At 39.0% G+C, this 20,045-nt stretch overlaps 1 protein-coding gene across 1 annotated transcript in view; it reads right to left on the minus strand.

The window, feature by feature from the left end:
• Positions 1–3,997: 3,997 nt before the first annotated feature.
• Positions 3,998–20,045, minus strand: part of BRCC3 (BRCA1/BRCA2-containing complex subunit 3) — a 78,462-nt gene continuing 62,414 nt past the window's right edge. Inside the window, exons 9-12 of the mRNA XM_070784134.1 lie at positions 8,812–8,943; positions 8,277–8,320; positions 6,940–7,109; positions 3,998–5,871 (exon numbers count right to left, since the gene is read on the minus strand). Coding sequence (XP_070640235.1) covers positions 6,958–7,109; positions 8,277–8,320; positions 8,812–8,943 — 328 coding nt within the window. The 3' untranslated portion in view covers positions 3,998–5,871; positions 6,940–6,957. The remainder of the gene's footprint in view (positions 5,872–6,939; positions 7,110–8,276; positions 8,321–8,811; positions 8,944–20,045) is intronic.

Below are 20,045 nucleotides of genomic sequence, written 5' to 3' on the forward strand. Positions count from 1 at the left end.
CACCAAACTTGGCAAATTTTAAGTCATTACTTCTTATTCTTTTCTCCCCCTTCTCTTTATCTGGACCCCCAATTATGTATGTTGGTAGGCTTAATGTTGTCTGATGAGTCTTTGGGTCCTGTTCCTTTTCATTTGTCTTTCTGATTCTCAGTCTCAGATAACTGACCTATCTCAAAGTCAGTGGTTATTTCTGCCTGCTCAAGTATGCAGGAGAAGGCAATGGCACCCCACTCCACTACTCTTGCCGGGAAAATCCCACGGACAGAGAAGCCTAGTAGGCTGCAGTCCATGGGGTTGCTAAGAGTCAGACACAACTGAGCGACTTCACTTTCACTTTTCACTTTCCTGCATTGGAGAAGGAAATGGCAACCCACTCCAGTGTTCTTGCCTGGAGAATCCCAGGGACGGGGGAGCCTGGTGGGCTGCTGACTGTGGGGTCACACAGAGTCAGACACAACTGAAGCGACTTGGCGGTGGCTGTGGCTGCTCAAGTATGCTGTTATGCCTCTGCGGGGCATTTTTAATTTCAGATATTATACGTTTCAGCTCCAGAATTTGTTTTGTTCCTTTTAAAACTTTTTATGTCTCCTGTTATTATCTTTCATTTTTTGAGACATCATTCTATTGGTTTCCTTTTGCTCATTGAACATATTTACAACTGTTGATTTAAATTCTTAGTCTAGTAAATCCAATGCCTGGGCTTTGTCTAGGATAGTTTCTATTAATATCTTTTTGGCTGTCAGTGGGTCATACTTTGCTTTTTTTGCTGTCATATTTTTTGTTGAAAATTGGACATTTGTAGTACTGTAGTATGTAACTCTGGTCTGTTGTTCTTTATTTAGTGAATGATTGAGTAAATCATGGTGCTGCCATCAGATAGAATAATGACTATTTAAGATGATAATTATGAAGTCAGTGCACTATGTAAAATTTTAAAGATTATGTCGAAGGAAGTCTACATATAAAAATATAAGATGCATTAATACTAGAACTGGGTAAAGACAGAAATAAAGAGGAAAAGAAAGGAATAGCAAAAGTGATAGTAATTGTATTATAATGATAAGATTACAGGTGAGTTTCCCTTTGTACTTTCCAAGTTTTATTATATTACTTTTTGTGCTTTATTTTTCTTATCCATTATGGTTTATCACAGGATATTGAATATATTTCCCTGTGCTATACAGTAGGACCTTGTTGTTTATCCATTCTATATATAATAGTTTGTATCTGCTAACCCCAAAATCCCATTCCTTCCATCCCCCACCCCACTCTCCACCTTGACAACCAAAAGTCTGTTCTCTGTGTCTGTGAGTCTGTTTATGTTACTTTTTGTGCTTTCCATTTTGTTCCATTGATCTATATTTCTGTATTTGTGCCAGTACCATACTGTCTTGATGACTGTGGTTTTGTAGTAGAGGCTGAAGTCAGGCAGGTTGATTCCTCCAGTTCCATTCTTCTTTCTCAAGATTGCTTTGGCTATTCCAGGTTTTTTGTATTTCCATACAAATTGTGAAATTATTTGTTCTAGCTCTGTGAAGAATACTGTTGGTAGCTTGATAGGGATTGCATTGAATCTATAAGTTGCCTTGGGTAGTATCCTCATCTTCACTATATTGATTCTTCCAATCCATGAACATGGTATATTTCTCCATCTATTAGTGTCCTCTTTGATTTCTTTCACCAGTGTTTTATAGTTTTCTATATATAGGTCTTTAGATTCCTAAGTATTTTATTCTTTTCATTGCAATGGTGAATGGAATTGATTCCTTAATTTCTTTTTCTATTTTCTCATTATTAGTGTATAGGAATGCAAGGGATTTCTGTGTGTTGATTTTATATCCTGCAACTTTACTATATTCATTGATTAATTCTAGTAATTTTCTGGTGGAGTCTTTAGGGTTTTCTATGTAGAGGATCATGTCATCTGCAAACAGTGCGAGTTTTACTTCTTCTTTTCCAATTTGGATTCCTTTTATTTCTTTTTCTGCTCTGATTGCTGTGGCCAAAACTTTCAAAACTATGTTGAATAGTAATGGTGAAAGTGGGCACCCTTGTCTTGTTCCTGACTTTAGAGGAAATGCTTTCAATTTTTCACCATTGAGGATAATGTTTGCTGTGGGTTTGTCATATATAGCTTTTATTATGTTGAGGTATGTTCCTTCTATTCCTGCTTTCTGGAGAGGTTATAGCCCGTTTCTCTTCCTATGCAAAAATCTCTGAGCCAAGGTTCTGGAACAGCACATGGGGATACTGGCAAGCTTCTCTGAGTGATACCCCAGCTCTAGGACCTAAAGGGTCAGGGCCAGGGTCAGTAGCCTGAGGTTTTTTCATGCACAGAACCACCACTTCATGAGTGCAGGCAAGGTGATCAGGGACCCTGATCTCAGTGCTCCACATCCAAGTTAGAGTCTCCTCCCATGTCTCAATCGCTCTTTCCTAGGACTTAGCCAAAGCAACAGGGAGCTGGGGGCAGGATAAGAAATGTTTAAGTCCTGTTTCTCATGGGAAGAAAGCCCTCCAGCTGGGCGCTAGGGGTAGGTTGAACCCTGTGTTCTTGGCTGCACAAGTCTGGAGTGGAATCTTCTCTTTACTGAGCTAGGAGAAGGAAAGGAGAGAGGAGATCTGTTGCAGGGCCCAAGTGAGGGCTCTTATCTAACACCTGGAAATCAACTGTCTGAGGAGACACACATGCTGACAAAGCAAGAGACTTTATCAGGAACGGGCACCTGGGCAGAGAACAGTAGGGTAGGGGAACCCAGGAGAACTGTTCTGCCACTTGGCTTGTAGTCTCAGGTTTTATGGTGATGGGATTAGTTTCTGGATTGTCTTTGGCCAGTTATTCTGTCTCAGAGTCCTTCCTGGTGGTGCACACGTTGCTCAGCCAAGATGGATTCCAGCAAGGGCTCTGGGAGGTGGTGGGACATGTGGCATCTCCTTTTGAACTTTTCCTGAACTCTTCTGGTTGGTGGTGGCTTGTTAGTTCCGTGTTCCTTACCACTACCTCCTGTCCTAAAATAACTCACGCAAATGGTTACTATGGTGCCTGGCCAGGGTTGGCAGTTCCAGTCAGTGTGTTTCCCCTAAGAGATCTCAATTCGAATACTAGAAATTCTTTGGGAATTTTTGTGGATTTTCTTGAGTTTCTGTTTGCTCCTCAGACTACTCCCAGGGACTTTAATAATTCAAAGATAATTTTTATCATTTTCACAGGGGAAGGGGTGTCTACAGAATGCCTCACGCTGTTAGGCTGGAAGTTGATCAAAGTGTCATCTCTGAAAGAAGCTGAAGTTAAGGTACAGGAGAGAGAGATTTGTGGGGAGGCTACAAACCTGCTGGTACCAATAAGCACTGCTCTGAATTTACTCCTTGTTTTAAGTGGCCTTTTGTCAGCATTAACAACGGAACTTTGGTCTCGGCTTATCTCATACTTTCTCTGCCCCAGCTCCAGAACCAGCCATTTCTCTCAGAGGCGGCCCTGGTTACATTTAGTGAGAACCAATATCTGGGTGCTCGATGTGCTCATAGCTACTGGGGTATCATTTCTTCTAATCTGAATGGACAGAGCCAGGAAATACATGCATCTATATCTGCACACAGCCCTATATCTGTGTATATATACATTTTTCCTTGGAAAAAACTTTCACATTAATACTGACACTTGACAAACCTGGCTTCCATTTCCATCACTATATTTACTTATTTGCTACATCATTTGGCCCCAGACAAGGCCCTCATCCCAGCCCTGCTTCCTCAGGCATGGCATGTACTTTGACATTTCTGAGTACCCACCTCCTCTCCCCACATTCCTGTTTTACAAATTACAACCCAGATTATCAGGTTAGAAAAAGAATTTCAAATGGTCATAACTGCATCAGTGTAAATAGCTTAGAAGGGACACATGCTGAAGGCTGGCCTGTAAAAATAGTCAAATCATCCTATTCCCCTCAAATTTTCTTTTTATTACTCTTGTTTCACAAGTACATACCATGCCTCCTAGTTCCTTATTTAAAACTTACAACTCTTTATTTTGTAATAATTACAGATTAACAGGAAGGTGCAAAAATAGTACAGGGAGTCTGAGTTTCCCCCAGTGGTAAGATCTTACACATCATTATAGTCCAACTTCAAAACCAACATATTGACAATGGTACAATACTGCTGACTAGACTATAGACCTTATTTGGTTTCACCAGATTTTACATGCACTCATTTGTGGGTTTTTTTTTGTGTAGCTCTATATAGTTTTAGTACAGATATACATTCATGTAATCAGCACCACAATCAAGAAATAGAACTGTTCCATCAGCACAAAGGAACTGCTTGTGTTGTTACCCTTTAAAATCACGCATATCTCATACCCACTCTAGTCCTATCCTTGGCAACCATTAATCTGTTCTTCATTTCTATAATTTTTTCATTTCAAGAATTTAGAATGTTATACAAATGCAGTCATACAGCAGGTGGCCTGTTGAGACTTTTTTCATTCATCATAATACACTTGAGGTCCATCCAAGTTGTGTATATCAATATTCTGTTTCTTTACATTGCAGAGTAGTATCCCGTGGTGTGCATGGTTGGTTTAACTGCACACACAACTGCAGGACATCTGGGTTGTTTCATCTGGGGCTATTACAAATGAAAGTGCTAATAACATCTATATAGAAGTTTTTGTGCCAAAATAGGCTTTCATTTCTTTGGGATAGATGTCCAGAAAAACAGTTGCTGGGTAATAAAGTACATGTATGTCTAACTTTCGATCCCTGGGTCAGGAAAATCCCCTGGAGAAGGGAATGGCAACCCACTGCAGTATTCCTGCCTGGAGAATCCCTATGGACAGAGGAGCCTGGCAGGCTACAGTCCATGGAGTCCAAAGAGTCAGATATGACTGAGCAGCTAACGCTTTTACTTTCATGTTTAAGTTTATTAGAAGTTTCCAAACTCTTTTTTTCAGAGTGGCTTACCATTTTACATTCCATTCAGCAAGGTAAGAGATCTCCAATTTGTATGCTTAAGAGCATCTTCTATTTTCACTATTTTAAAAAAATTTTGGCCACACCCTGAAGCATGTGGGATCTTAGTTCCCCAACTAGGGATCAAACCCATGCCCCTGGCACTGAAAGGCAGAGTCTCAACCACTGAACTGCCAGGAAGTCCCCATTTTCATTATTATTTTCTTTAGCCATTCTGATAAGTACATAGTCATAATTCCTTATGGTTTTAATTTGCATCCCCTGATTACTAATAAGATTCAGCATTTTCTCCTATGCTTGCTTGCCATTAACATTCCCTCTTCAGTGCTATGTCTATTCATGTCTTCTGCTCATTTTCTAATTGTATTATTTTTTTCCTCTTGACTTTATACAATATATTCTGGATTCATCACGATAAATGGTTTGCAAGTGATTTCTGTCAATAACATCTTCCTCTTAAATTGTTTGCAGAGCAGTTTTTCCTTTTGAAAAAGTCCAGTGTATCAACTTTTTCCTTTTAGGACTGTGCTTTTGGGGTGAAGGCCAAGAGCTCGTTGTCTAGCCCAAGATCCTAAAGATTTTTCTATGATTTTTTTTTCCCTAAAGGTTTTACAGTTTTACATCTTATACCTAACATCATGATACATTTTCAAATTTGTATATTGTATACAGTTTAGGTCAAAGTTTCTTTTCTTTGCCAACTGCACCAACATGATTTGTTGAAAAGACTATCCTTCCTCCGTTGAATTGCTTCTGTACCTTTGTCAAAATCGGTTGGGCTGTCTTGATCACTACAGCTTTATAGTAAATCTTGAAGTCAGGTAACGGGAGTCCCCCCAGTTTTTCTTCTTCAAAATGGATTTAGCCTAATTAATTTTATTCCTGGATATCTTCATCCTTCCTACAGGGAAAGAAAAGAATAGAGAAGAACTCTGGCTGTGGGAAATGAGGGAAAACACAACATTTAGACTACATATGCCCTAAGAAAGTTCATGACCTTTTCTGGTTCTGAGATGAAGAGATGAAGTCTGACATCCAAATGATTATGGTACAGGTAGTTCTGGACTATACTTTGAAATGTGAAAAGCAATAATTTAGGGAGAAACAGGAAGAAAAAACAAAAACCAACCCTTTGTCACTGCTGTTGGGATTAGGACTTTCTTTGTCATCTTTCTAACTCCTTCAATTCCCACTGTAATTTCTAGTATGAGGTAGGCTTGGCTCTTTTCTGAAGATACACTTATCATTTGTGGTTACACATGGTAAGAAGGATGCAACAGAACTTTTTAAAGTGTGATTTCTGTTACATCCTAAGTCCTAAATGTTTCTGGAAAAACACATTTATATTATACTAGTTCTTAGGGTCTAGGATCTGCTCAACAGGAATTTGCTTCAAAGTCAAATATGTCAGAACTTATGTTTTTGGTTATAAAGAGCACCCACATAGATTCAACCTTTCCTAGATATCTCAGAATACCTATTTTAGAGATCAGGAAGGAAGACACGAGATATATGCCTGTCAGTGGGGGCAAAAAGTATAGGTAGAGTCACTTCTTTCCACTGACCCTCATGTACTTATTTACTTGTCCAATATAAGCATCCTAAGTACAAAATCAAACATGAAATACTCTTCTTCCTTTAGCTCATTCCAGGGGGAAATGAACATTTGAGATATACTCCCCAGACATTTTATTATAGAATGTCCTTGCCAATGTACCTTCCACAGTCTTTAAAAAGCTTTCATATTCTACTTAAATCACCCTGCATTTGCTCTGTGTAGGCCAGTTCCAGGTAGGAGGGTTTATTAAGCCCTAAATGAAACTTTCTGGAAGATGTCTTGTGTTTGGTAATTGCAGGCATAAGACACATCCATTGGGGTATAAAAAGAGCTGCTCCCTCATATTCCTACACATCCTATATGTGAAATTGCAGACCATGTTTAACACAAATTGGAAGAAAAGCATTTTACCCCGTTCTGTCTCCTGCTTTATTCTAGAGAAGAAAGTTCTTGCAGAAGCTCTTCCTTTTCTTGTTGCAGCTCCTGCACATGCTGTTGGTTTTGCTCCAGTCTGTCCTCCAACCACTGCAGTAGAGGTCCGCTGACCGCTGACATCTGACTGCACAGATTCTTGGTAAATACTTCAACAGAAACAAAACACAAGGACAACATTCCACCATCAGCAGCCCCACACCAGGGAGTACAGGAAGAAGGGGAAGGAGGAGAACATAGAAAAAGTATAGTAGTAGAACTGGCAGACAGCTTTGGATGGGCAGCCAGGGGACAGCAGGATAACTGAGCAAGGAAGATACCTATTTGGAGGCTACCCTGAACATCCCTGAACCCATAATCCAGAGGGAAGCGTGCCTATGCAGAGAGCAGAAAGATAACCAGCTTTTCACTCTCATAGCGAAAGGGCTAAGACCCCTAAAAGGGTCTCTTTCCCCAACCTTCAAGACTTCCCCACACTAATCCATAATCTATGCTGTCACCATGGATTGTGCTGTGCTTAGTTACTCAGTCGTGTCTGACTCTTTGCAACCCCTTGGACTGTAGCCCACCAGGCTCCTCTGTCCATGGGGATTCTCCAGGCCAGAATAACGAGTGGGTAGCCATTCCCTCCTCCAGGGGATCTTCCCAACCCTGAGATCAAACCCCAGTCTCCCATGTTGTAGGTGGATTCTTTATCTTCTGAGCCACCAGGGAAGCCCCATTACTCTTGCCTATTCTTGAATTTCATATAAATGGAACTATAAAGTATGTAACAGTTTACATGACACTTCACCTGGCATAATGGTTTTGAGATTCATCAAGGTTGTCCATGTGATGATTTGATGATTTAGTCGCTAAGTCATATCCAACTCTTACGACCCCATGGACTGTAGTCTGCCAGGCTCCTCTGTCCATGGGATTCTCCAGGCAAGAATACTGGAGTGGTTTGCCATTTCCTTCTCCATCACATATCGGTAGTTTGTTCTTTTCATTTCTGAGCAATACTTTGTTTTATGGATGGATCACGCTTTGTTGATCCATTCACCCACTGACAGACAGCTGGGTGTTTCCACTTTTTGGCTATTGCAAATACTGCTGCTGCAAACATTCCAGTCTTCCTTTGGGTGGCATGTATGGTATTCAGTTGTCCGCAGGGTTCAACAGAAAAGTTGTGGGGGCAGGCTTAGCAAGTGGAAAAGCTCTTGGGAAAGAAAACTCCAGGGTAATTTGTACTCACCAATTCAGTTACTTCAGCTAAATTTGCTTCGGTCATGTGAGTATTTTACTGTTTATACTTTAGGGGAAAAAAATCTTACCTGAGCCATTATGGATCTTGGTTACTGAGTCCAGATGTGTAAGGCTAAAGGGATAGGATAAAATAGATTAGTAGCAGAGCATCAGTTCATCTAATCTGGCTGGCACCAGTCTGCTGCCAGAACAGATAATTATGGATCATTTAACTTTCCATTCTTGTTAAATTTTTCATGATGGGGGGATGTACTTTCATTTCGAACATTGAAATAATTCAAAGAAATAATCTGGAAATTACTGTCTCTGACTGAAGGCGTCACATAGTACATGGGGTTAACTTAGATGTTAATTTTTTTTAGCAACTAAAAAATTATCTTTGCCCCAGGAGGATGCAAAGTACACCAGGAGAGAAACAAGTGGTAAAGAGACTGTTATCATACAGGGTGAGAAAACTGATGACTGCAAACTACTGTAAAGCTTTTTCATAAGAGAGCAAAAAAGCAAAGGGGGCTCACAAGTTGAGCTGCCAAAGATGACAGGACGGGAGGGAATGGGGACCAGGCCCTGAGAAGTAGAAAGATGAGCAGCGAGGGTCTCTACCTGTGGATCCTCCTATATGCATCTTGTTCTTCTTGGCACAGGATCTTGGGCAGCTCAACTGCTGACTCAAGGCATACTTTCCCAATGGTTACGTGAGGTACAATATGAATTGGGATTTCAATTCTCTCATACCTGGAAGACAACCAGGTCGGGTCATGTCAGTTTTTGTTTCCAGCTTTATTGAGGTATCTTGAAGGCAGGAGAAGGGGATGACAGAGGATGAGATGGTTGGATGGCATCACCAACTCAATGGACGTGAGTTTGAGTAAATTCTGGGAATCGGTGATGGGCCTGGCATGCTGCAGTCCATGGGGTCGCAAACAGTCATACACAACTGAGGGACTGAACTGAACTGATGCAAAGAGTTGATTCACTGGAAAAGACCCTGATGCTGGGAAAGATTGAAGGCGGGAGAAGGGGATGACAGAGGCTGAGATGGTTGGATGGCATCAACAACTCGATGGACATGAGTTTGAGTAAACTCCAGGAGTTGGTGATGGACAGGGAGGCCTGGTGAGCTGCAGTCCATGCGGTCGCAAAGAGTCAGACATGACTGAGCAACTGAACTTACTGAGGTATAGTTGGCAAATAAATTGACAAACTATATAAGAAAAGAAAGAAAGAAAAAACACGAACTTAGTCATGTCTGACTCTTTGCGACTCCATGGACTGTAGCCCACCAGGCTCCTCCATCCATGGAATTTTCTAGACAAGAGTACTGGGGTGGGTTGCCATTTCCTTCTCCAGGGGATATTCCCAACCCAGGGATCGAACCTGGGTCCCCCACATCGCGGGCAGCACTTTACGGTATAAGCCACCAAATTATATATATATATATATATATATATATATATATATATATATAATTCTTATTTGTCTTATATACCTACACTTCTTAAGGTATACAAATTGACATTATGATATATATATACATATATATATATACACACACACACATTGTGAAACAATCAACACACTCAAGTGCATTAACATATCTATCAGCTCACATAATTACCATTTTTGTGCTGATTTAACATTTAAGATCTCCCTTAACAAATTTCAAGTAGATACTCACCATGTTGACATTAGATCTCCCGAACTCGTACCCTTAGACCAACACTTCCTCATTTTCCCCTCTACCACCCCTGCCATCACCATTCTCCTCTCTGTGTCTAGTAGCTTGATGGGTTTAGATTCCACATGTAAGAGCATTGTTATTATTGTTCTTTGCTCAGTTGTGTCCAGCTCTTTGTGACTCCATGGACTGTAGCACACCAGGATTCCCTGTCTTTCACTATCTCCCCGAGTTTGCTCAAACTCATGTCCATTGAGTTGGTGATGCTATCCAACCATTTCATCCTCTGTCGTCCCCTTCTCCTCCCACCTTCAATCTTTCCCAGCATCGGTCTTTTCCAATGAGTTGGCTCTTCACATCAGGTGGCCAAAGTATTGGAGCTTCAGCTTCAGCATCAGTCCTTCCAGGGAATATTCAGAGTTCACTGTCCTTAGGATTGACTGGTTTCATCTCCTTGCTGTCCAAGGGACTCTCAAGAGGCTTTTCCAGTACCACAATTTGAAAGTATCTATTATCTGGTGCTCAGCCTTCTTTATGGCCCAACTCTCACATCTGTAAATGACTAATGGAAAAACTATAGCTTTGACTATACAGATCTTTGTCAGCAAAGTGATGTCTGCTTTTTAATATGCTGTCTAGGTTTGTCATAGCTTTCCTTCCAAGGAGCAAGAGGTCTTTTAATTTCACGGCTGCAGTCACCATCTGCAGTAATTTTGGAGCCCAAAAAACAAAATCTGTCACTGCTTCTACTTTTATCCTTTCTATTTGTCATGAAGTGATGGGACTGGATGCCATGATCTTCGTTTTTGCAAAGTTGAGTTTTAAGCCAGCTTTTCCACTATCCTCTTTCTCCCTTGCCAAGAAGCTCTTTAGTTCCTCTTCATTTTTTGCCATTAGAGTTGTATCATCTTGTTGATGGGCTTCCCCGATGGCTCAGCAGGTTAAGAATCCGTCTGCAATGTAGGAGACACAGGTTTGATCTCTGGGTCAGGAAGATCCCCTGGAGAAGGAAATGGCAACCCACTCCAGTATACTGGCTACAGTCTAAAGGGTTGCAGAGTTGAACACGACTAGCACACAGGCATCTTGTTGATATTTCTCACAGCAATCTTGATTTCATCTTGTATTTCATCCAGCCTATTAAGTGAGGGCATGCAGTGCAGTATTTGTCTTTCTCAGACTTATTTCACTCAGCATAATGTAGTCAAGGTTCATCCATGTTGTTGAAAATGGTATGTATATACACATATGCAGACATATACCACATTTTCTTTATCCATTTGTCCACTGACAAACATTTAGGTTGTTTTCATTCCTTGACTACTGTGAGTAATTCTGCGATGAACATGGGATCCCAGATATTATTTTGAGACCCTGATTTCACTTCCTTTGGATATATATCAAGAAGTTGGTAAGTTTTTAATGCTGAGTTGTCATAATCTGAAGTTTTCTATAGTTTTAAAAGAAATTTTTGGACACGGTATGCTTCAAACATTAAACATTCCTATAACTCATTTAGTAACTCCAAAGGGGATATGGTTCAAACTGAGCTCATGTGGGGAGCAATTTGGAAGTACATTTGCAGAGCCAGTATTCTCATAGAAAATAAAGTCCTTATACTCATTTCCCAGACAAGGGAAATAGCTTATTAATACTGTTTTCAGAAAGTTGCCAATGAGGTGGAACACACTGATCACAAAGCCTGGGGGAAGAGGAACTAGAGACTCTTCAATGGCTCCATCAGCTTTGTTACGTGGAAGGGATTACTTTATTACTTGTTCTAATTCAGTGTTCACCTGATTTCCCATTTTCTCCCCTGGAAGGAAATAGGTACATAATATACAAATATTTCCATTTTCATGCTAGAGTAGGCTTGTTACTCCAAGGCCAACCAATCTACCTCTAAATACTTCTCACCCCAAATACACCTAATCTCCACCTAACAGTGGGTTCAATGGAGCATCCAAAGTTGAGGGTCCCTGGTATTCTGTGACTTCATTGGCCCAGGGTGGTACCTCAACATAAGATCTAGCTCCCTTCTCTCTCTTTACCACCCAGCAGAATATGTCTGGCCCCCTTACCACTTCTCTTCAAAATAACATTAGATCTCTGAGCCAGAGCAATTCTGCAGGTAGAACAAATAAAGGTATCCAAACTGGAAAAAATAAAGTCAAACTCTCTCTGTTTGCAGAAGCGTTAATCTTATATGTAGAAAACCCTTAATACTCCCCCATCACCTCGCCCCCAAAAACCTATTACGGCCCCACATCTGAAAGCTCTAGATGGGAAACCCTTCCTGGCCACAGGCACATTCTTGTGGCTTGAAGAGATTCTTGGCTTCTAGCAGCCTAACTCCTATCTCTGTCTCTGTCTTCATGTGGCCTCCAATATCTGTGCATTTGAGAGGTGATTAGGCCATGAGGTTGGAGCCCTCATGAATGGGGTCAATTAGCATCTTTATAAAAGAGGGTATCTTTCAATAATCTCTCTTCTGCTCTTTGGATTTCTGATCCTTTCACCAATACCACCTGTCTTGATTATTATAGCTTAATAGCAGCTCAGTATCTGGGAATGTGATTCCTCCAAATTTATACACGTTTCACCAGATCTTTTTGGCTATTAAGGTTGTTTTGCCCTTTCATAAAATTTTAGAATAGCAGGACTGATCTCAAAAAAAAATTTTTTTTTTACTTTGAAAGTTTTATTGGCTCATAAGATCTTTGCATATAAAAGAAATACCCAAAACACTATGCAGTAGTAAACCACAATTATATTTTTTTCTGCTGGAATTTGATTGCTATTAAATCTATAGCTTTGGAGAGAATTGATATGTTTGCTGCTCTGACTCTTCTAACCCATGAACATAGTAAATCTCTCTATTTATTTATATCTTTGATTTTATTCATGAGTTTTAAATAATTCAACATACAAATCCTGTACGTGTTTCTTCTATTGCACACAACATGACTATCTATATGAGTTTAGCAGGGTTATAAAGTACAAGATTAACATAGACACAGATCAGTTTCTATATGCTATCAATGAACATCTGTACATGGAAGTTTTTAAAAATGTCATTCAAAATATCTCTCCACAGAATGAAGTATATATAGGTTGTTTCCATGTCTTTTTTGTTGTTCAGTCATTCAGTCATGCCCGATTCTTTGCAACCCCCTGGACTGCAGCATGCCAGGCTTGCCTGTCCCTCACTGTCTCCCAGAGTTTCCTCAAACTCATGTCCATCAAGTTGATAATGCCATCCAACCATTCATCCTGTGTCACCATCATCTCCTCCTGCCCTCAGTCTTTCCCAGCATCAGGGTCTTTTCAAATGAGTTGGCTCTTCGCATCAGGTGGCCAAAGTATCAGAGCTTAAACTTCAGTCCTTCCAATGAATATTCAGGATTGATTTCCTTTAGGATTCACTGGTTTGATCTCCTTGCTATTCAAGGGACTCTAAAGAGTCTTCTCCAACAACACAATTCAAAAGCAGCAATTTGTCAGTGCTCAGACTTATTTATGGTCCAACTCTCACACCCATACATGACTACTGGAAAAAACATACCTTTGACTATATGGACCTCTATCAGCATATTGATGTCTCTGCTTTTTAATATGCTGTCTAGGTTTGTCATTGCTTTTCTTCCAAGGAATAAGCATCTTTTAATTTAATGGCTGCAGTCACCATCTGCAGTGATTTTGGAGCCCAAGAAAATAAAGTCTGTCTCAGTGTTTCCATTTTTTCTCCAGCAATTTGCCATGAAGTATGGCACTGGATGCCATGATTTTAGTTTTCTGAAATGTTGAGTTTTAAGCTAGATTTTTCACTCTCCTCTTTTACCTTCATCTTGAGGCTCTTTAGTTCCTCTTCACTTTCTGCCATTAGAGTGGTGTTATCTGCATATCTGAGGTTATTGATATTTCTCCTGGCAATCTTGATTCCAGCTTGTGCTTCATCCAGCCTAGCATTTCGCATAATGTACTCTGCATATAAATTAAATAAGCAGGGTGACAATATGCAGCCATGATGTACTCCTTTCCCAATTTGGAACCAGTCTGCTCCATGTCTGGTTCTAACAGTTGCTTCTTGACCTGCATACAGGTTTCTCAGGAAACGAGCAAGACGGTTTGGTATTCCCATCTCTCTAAGAATTTTCTACAGTTTGTTGTGATCCAGACAGTCAAAGGCTTTCACGTAGTCAATGAACCAGAGTAGATGCTTTTCTGGAATTCCCTTGCTTTTTCTATGATCCAACTGATGTTGGGAACTTGATCTCTGGTTCCTCTGCCTTTTCTAAATCCAGCTTGAACATCTGGAAGTTCTCAGTTCACATGCTATTCAAGCCTAGCTTGAAGGATTTTGAGTATGACCTTGCTAGCATCTGAAATGAGTGCAATTGTGTGGTAGTTTGAACATTCTTTGGCATTGCCCTTCTTTGGGGTTGGAATGAAAAGTAACCTTTTCCAGTCCTCTGGCCACTACTGAGTGTTCCAAATTTGCTGGCATATTGACTGCAGTACTTAAACAGCATCATCTTTTAGAATTTGAAATAGCTCAGCTGGAATTCCATCACCTTCCTAAGGCCCACTGTCTTCACATTCCAGCATGTCTGGCTCTAGGTGAGTGATCACACCATCATGGTTATCTGGGTCATTAAGATCTTTTTTGTACATTTCTTCTGTGTATTCTTGCCACCCCTTCTTAATCTCTTCTGCTTCTATTAGGTCCTTGCCGTTTCTGTCCCTTATTGTGCCCATGTTTGCATGAAATGTTCCCATGGAATCTCTAATTTTCTTGAAGAGATCTCTAGTCTTTCCCATTTTATTGTTTTCCTCTATTTCTTTGCAGTGATCACTGAGGATGGCGTTCTTATCTCTCCTTGCTATTCTTTGGAACTCTGCATTTAGATGGTATATATTTCCTTTTCTCCTTTTCCTTTTGCCTCTATTCTTTTCTCAGCTATTTGTAAGGCCTCCTCAGACAACCATTTTGCCTTGTTGTGTTTCCTTTTCTTTGGGATGGTTTTGATCATTGCCTCCTCTACAGTGTTACAAACCTCTGTCCATAGTTCTTCAGGCACTCTACCATGTCTAATCCTTTGAATCTATTTTTCAGTTCCACTGCATAATCATAAGGGATTTGATTTAGGTTATACCTGAATGGCTTAGTGGTGTTTCCTACTTTCTTCAATTTAAGTCTGAATTTTGCAATAAGGAACTCATGATCTGAGCCATAGTCTTGGCTATTTTGAATAATGCTGTAATGAATGTGGGTGTGCAAATATCTCTTTGAGATTCTGTTTTCAGTGCTGTTGGATATACACAAGTGACATCCCTGGTCATATGACAGTTCTTGCTTTGTTTTTGTTTTTTTGAGGACCTTCTGTATTCTTTTCCATACTGACTACACCATTTTACATTCCCACCAACAGAGCAGAAGGCTTTCAACTTCTTCACATCCTCACCACACATCTGTTCTTTGCTGTGTTTTTGATAATGGCCATCCTAAAGTGTGTGAAGTAATGTCTCACAGTGGTTTTGATTTGCATTTTTTGATGATTAGTGATGTTGAGCATCTTCTCAGGTTTGTTGGCCATTTGTTTATCTTCTTTGGAGAAATGTCTACTTAAGTCCTTTGCCCATGTTTAAATTAAGTTATTCTGTCATTCAGTTGTAGGAATTCTCTATATATTCTGGATATTAACCTCTTATCAGATATAGGATTTGCAAATATTTTCTCCCATTCTGTAGATTGCCTTTTCAATTGTTTCCTTTGATGATCAAAAGCTTTTAAGGTTAATGTAGTGCGTTCGTCTGTTTTTCCTTTTGTAACCTGTGCTTTTGGTGTAATATCTAAGAGTGAAAGTGAAGTCCCTCAGTCATGTCCAACTGTTTGCAACCCCATGGACTGTAGCCTACCAGGCTCCTCCATCCATGGGATTTTCCAAGCAAGAATACTGGAGTGGGTTGCCATTTCCTTCTCCAGGAGATCTTCCCGACCCAGGGATTGAACCTGGGTCTCCCACATTGAAGGCAGATACTTTACCATCTGAGCCACCAGGGAAGTCCCCTAATAGAAGTCATTGCCAAATTAGATTTCATGAGCTTTCCCCATTTTCTTCTGGGACTTTTATAGTTTTCAGTCTTACATTTCTGTTTTTATTCCATTTGAGTTAATTTTTGCATATTGTACAAGGTAGGGACCCACCTTGATTCTTTTGTATGCAACTCTCCATTTTTCCTAGCATCATTTATTGAAGAGAAGTCCTTTTCCCATCGTGTTCTTTTTTAAATTAATGTTCTCTTTGTAAATTATTTATTTGTTTTTGGTTGCTGCACATAGGCTTTACTCTAACTGTGTTGAGCGAGGGCTACTCTTTGTTTTTGTGGTATGCAGGCTTCTCGATGGGGTGGCTTCTCTTATTGTAAAGCACAGACTCTAGGCACGAGGGCTTCAATAGTTGGGGCATATGGGCTCAGCTGCTCCGAAACATGTGGAATCTTCCCAGACCAAGGATCCAACCCATGTTACCTGCACTGGCAGGTGGATTCTTATCCACAGTACCACCAGGGAAGTCCATCACATCAAGTATTCTTGGAAACTTGGTCAAAGATCATTTGACCACATATGTGACAGTTTAATTTGGGATTTATTATTCTGCTCCTTTGATCTTTATGTCTGTTTTTATGCTGGTACAACACTGTTTTGATTCCTGGGGCTTCTTAGTAAGTTTTGAAATGATGAAGTGTGAGATTTCAAACTTCATTCTTTTTAAAAATTGTTTTGGCCACTCAGGGTCCCTGGAGATTCCATATGAATTTTAGGATCGGCTTTTCTATTTCTGTAAACAAACAAAAACCAGCACTTTGGGGATTTTGTTAGTGATTGCACTAATTCTGTGAATCACTTTGAGTAGTATTTACATCTTAACAATATTAACACATTATTGACCTGGGGATTTTTGCAGAAACTAATGCCTGTGGCTGGTGATTTGTTATGCAAATGAATATTGAAACACTCCAGTCAATAATGTTTGGGTAACAAAAGATGTACTGATACATCTCTGGTCAATAATATGTCAACTTATTCAATCCATGTACATGGGATGTCTATTTATTTGTGTCTTCTTTACTTTTCTTCAGCAGCACTTTGTAGTCTGCATTGTATAAGTCTTTCACTTTTTGGTTAGGTTTATTCCTAAGTATTTTATTCATTTTGATGCTATTGTAAATGGATTATCTTCTTAATTTACTTTTTGGATTGTTCATTGTTAGTGTATACAAACAAAAGAGATGTTTTTGTATGATTTAATATCTTGCAACTTTGTTGAATTTATTACTTTTTATAGTTTTTTAGTGGTGTCTTTGAGGCTTTCTACATATAATATTATGTCATCTGTCAACAGAGATAATTTTACTTCCTCCTTTGCAATTTGGATGCTGTTTATTTCCATTTCTTGCCTAGTGCTCTGACTAGGACTTCCAGTTCCATGTTAAATGTCTGTTTTTAAATTGAGTTGCTTGTCTTTTAATTGTTTAGAGTAAGAGTTCTTTACATATTCTGGATGCTATACCATGATCAAATATATGATTTACATGTATTCTCTCCTATTCTGTGTGGACTTTTTCACTTTTTTCATAATGTCCTTCAGTGTACCAAATTTTAAATTTTTTACCAAGTTTATCTTTTTTTAAAAAAATTATTGCTTGTACATTTGGTGACATATTTAAGTAACCATTGCCATGTCCAAAGTTACAAAGATTTAAATCTATGAGTTTTATACTTTTAGCTTCTCTATATGGGTCTTTGACACATTTTAGGTTAACTTTTGTATACTGGGTGTGGCAGGACATCGGCATCTTAGTTGTAAATGAGTATGTTCCAAATGTTCTTTTCTTTAATTACCCTTTCTAGATTTTGATGTAAGGTTTATGTTGACTGCATACAAAGTCTTCCCATATCTCAATTTTCTGAAACAGCGTGGATAAGATTGTTATTTTTTCTTTAAACATTTGATAGACTATAATGCATTAGTGATCTTAGCACCACAATTCAAAAGCATCAATTATTTAGCACTTTGTTTATGGTCCAAATCTCATATCTGTACATGACTACTGGAAAAACCATAACTTTGAATATATAGACCTTTGTCAGCAAAGTGATATCTCAGATTTTTAATATGCTGTTTCATTTTGTCATAGGTTTCCTTCCAAGGAACAAACATCTTTTTATTTCATGGCTGCAGTTACTGTCCACAGTACTTCTGGAGCTTGAGAAAATAAAATCTGTTACTGCTTCCACTTCTTCCTCTTCTATTTGCCATGAAGTGATGGGACAAGATGCCATGATCATAGTTTTTTGAATGTTGAGTTTTAGGCCAGCTTCTTTACTCTCCTCTTTCACTTTCATCAAGAGGCTCTTTAGTTCCTCTTCACTTTCTGCCATAAGGGTGGTGTCATCTGCATATCTGAGGTTCTTGATATTTCTCCTGGCAATCTTGATTCCAGCTTGAGCTTCATCCAGCCTGGCATTTTGCATCATGTATTCTGCATATGCTCTGATTTTATGTATTTTGTTAGATTTGGAAAGTTGTGCTTTTCTAGGAATGAATCCATTTAACTTACATTCTTCATAATATATTCTTATCCTTTCAAAATATGTAAGATTACAAGTGATTTTCCCTTTTTCATTCTCTACATTTGTAAGTTTATGCTCTGTATTTTTACCTTGATTGGTCTTCCTGGGGGCTTATTAATTTGACTGCTCTCTTTGAAAGAACCAAAGACCTATAAATGTCTCTCTAAGTACCCATTTAGTTGCATCCCAAATTTTACTTTTTTACAAAAATGATCATTCAGCTCAAAATATTTTCTGATTTCCCTTCTGATTTATTCTTTGATTCAGAGGGTATTTGTAAGTATATTATTAAACCTCAAAACATTGGATGACTTCACACACAAGATGAAATAAACACATACAATCCTTATCTTGCACTGAATTCAACTCTAAAACCCAGACAGAATTCCAGGCCTGGCTACTTGTGAACTCTGCAAAGCAAATAATAACAGGTGGATTAGGGAAGGACACCAAAATTCAAAATACCATACAAGCCATGGATATAAACAAGACTTCAAAACTTACAATGTAATATCCAAAATAATCAAGCTAGGAACCGAAATTACTCAACATATAAAGAACCACAGAAATCTCATCGTGCATGGAAGAAGATAATGAACAGACACAAAAAAGCAAAATGAAACATATGCTGGAAATATCTGACAAAACTTTAAAGCAGCCATTATGAGACAGAATCACTAATCTGTATTTTTAGAAATCAGCGTAATGGTTCCCTTTGGAAAGGAGCAAAGGCTTAGCAATTGAGAGGAGCCACGCAAGGGGCTTCTGGGGAGCTAGTAAGTTTCTATTTCCTGATATATATTTTAGCTTCATAGGCACATTCGTGACCTGTGTTGGGGTTGTGTAGGTATCTTTATGCAAACTGATTGAGCTGGACACATAATTAGTGTGCTTTTCTGTCTCTGTGTTACACTTCCACTGAAAAGCTAAAATCAACAAACCAAACTAAGGTTATGAAGAAGCTCTAGAGTTTGCCGGAACTCATAAGTCAGAATAGAGTTTTGAAGTCTACAGCTGAAGGGATTCTATTTACTTCTCAAAAGGAGTACTTAACTGGGTTGATATTGAAGGTTGACAGGTATCAGAGAAGAATTCTTAAATTTGAGCTTAGTCCTCAAAGATGAGTGTTAGCCAGGCAATGGCTGGAGAAACAGGCAAACAATGAAGGGCTTCAGGTTTGAGTTTTTTTTTATTATGGATCAGGACCATTTCAGAAAAGCTATAGCATAGATACCAAATAGAAGGAAAAAAAGACAGGAATACAATGGGTGGGTAAAATGAAAACCAAAATTAAACCACTTTTTAACAAATAATGAAAATAAAAATACTGCTACTATCCTAGCATGGGATATACTTAAAGCTGAGACCAGTGGAAATTCATAGCCTTAAGCACTTACATCAATAAAAATGAAAGACAAAAAATATATTAAATAAATTCCAAACTCTAAAGGTTAATATAAAGTACAGGAAAATAACCAAAATAAAACATAAGGAAATAAAATTCAGAAGATTTGAAAAAAA

Source organism: Bos indicus, chromosome X (assembly GCF_029378745.1).
Source record: "Bos indicus isolate NIAB-ARS_2022 breed Sahiwal x Tharparkar chromosome X, NIAB-ARS_B.indTharparkar_mat_pri_1.0, whole genome shotgun sequence".
NCBI lineage: Eukaryota > Metazoa > Chordata > Mammalia > Artiodactyla > Bovidae > Bos > Bos indicus.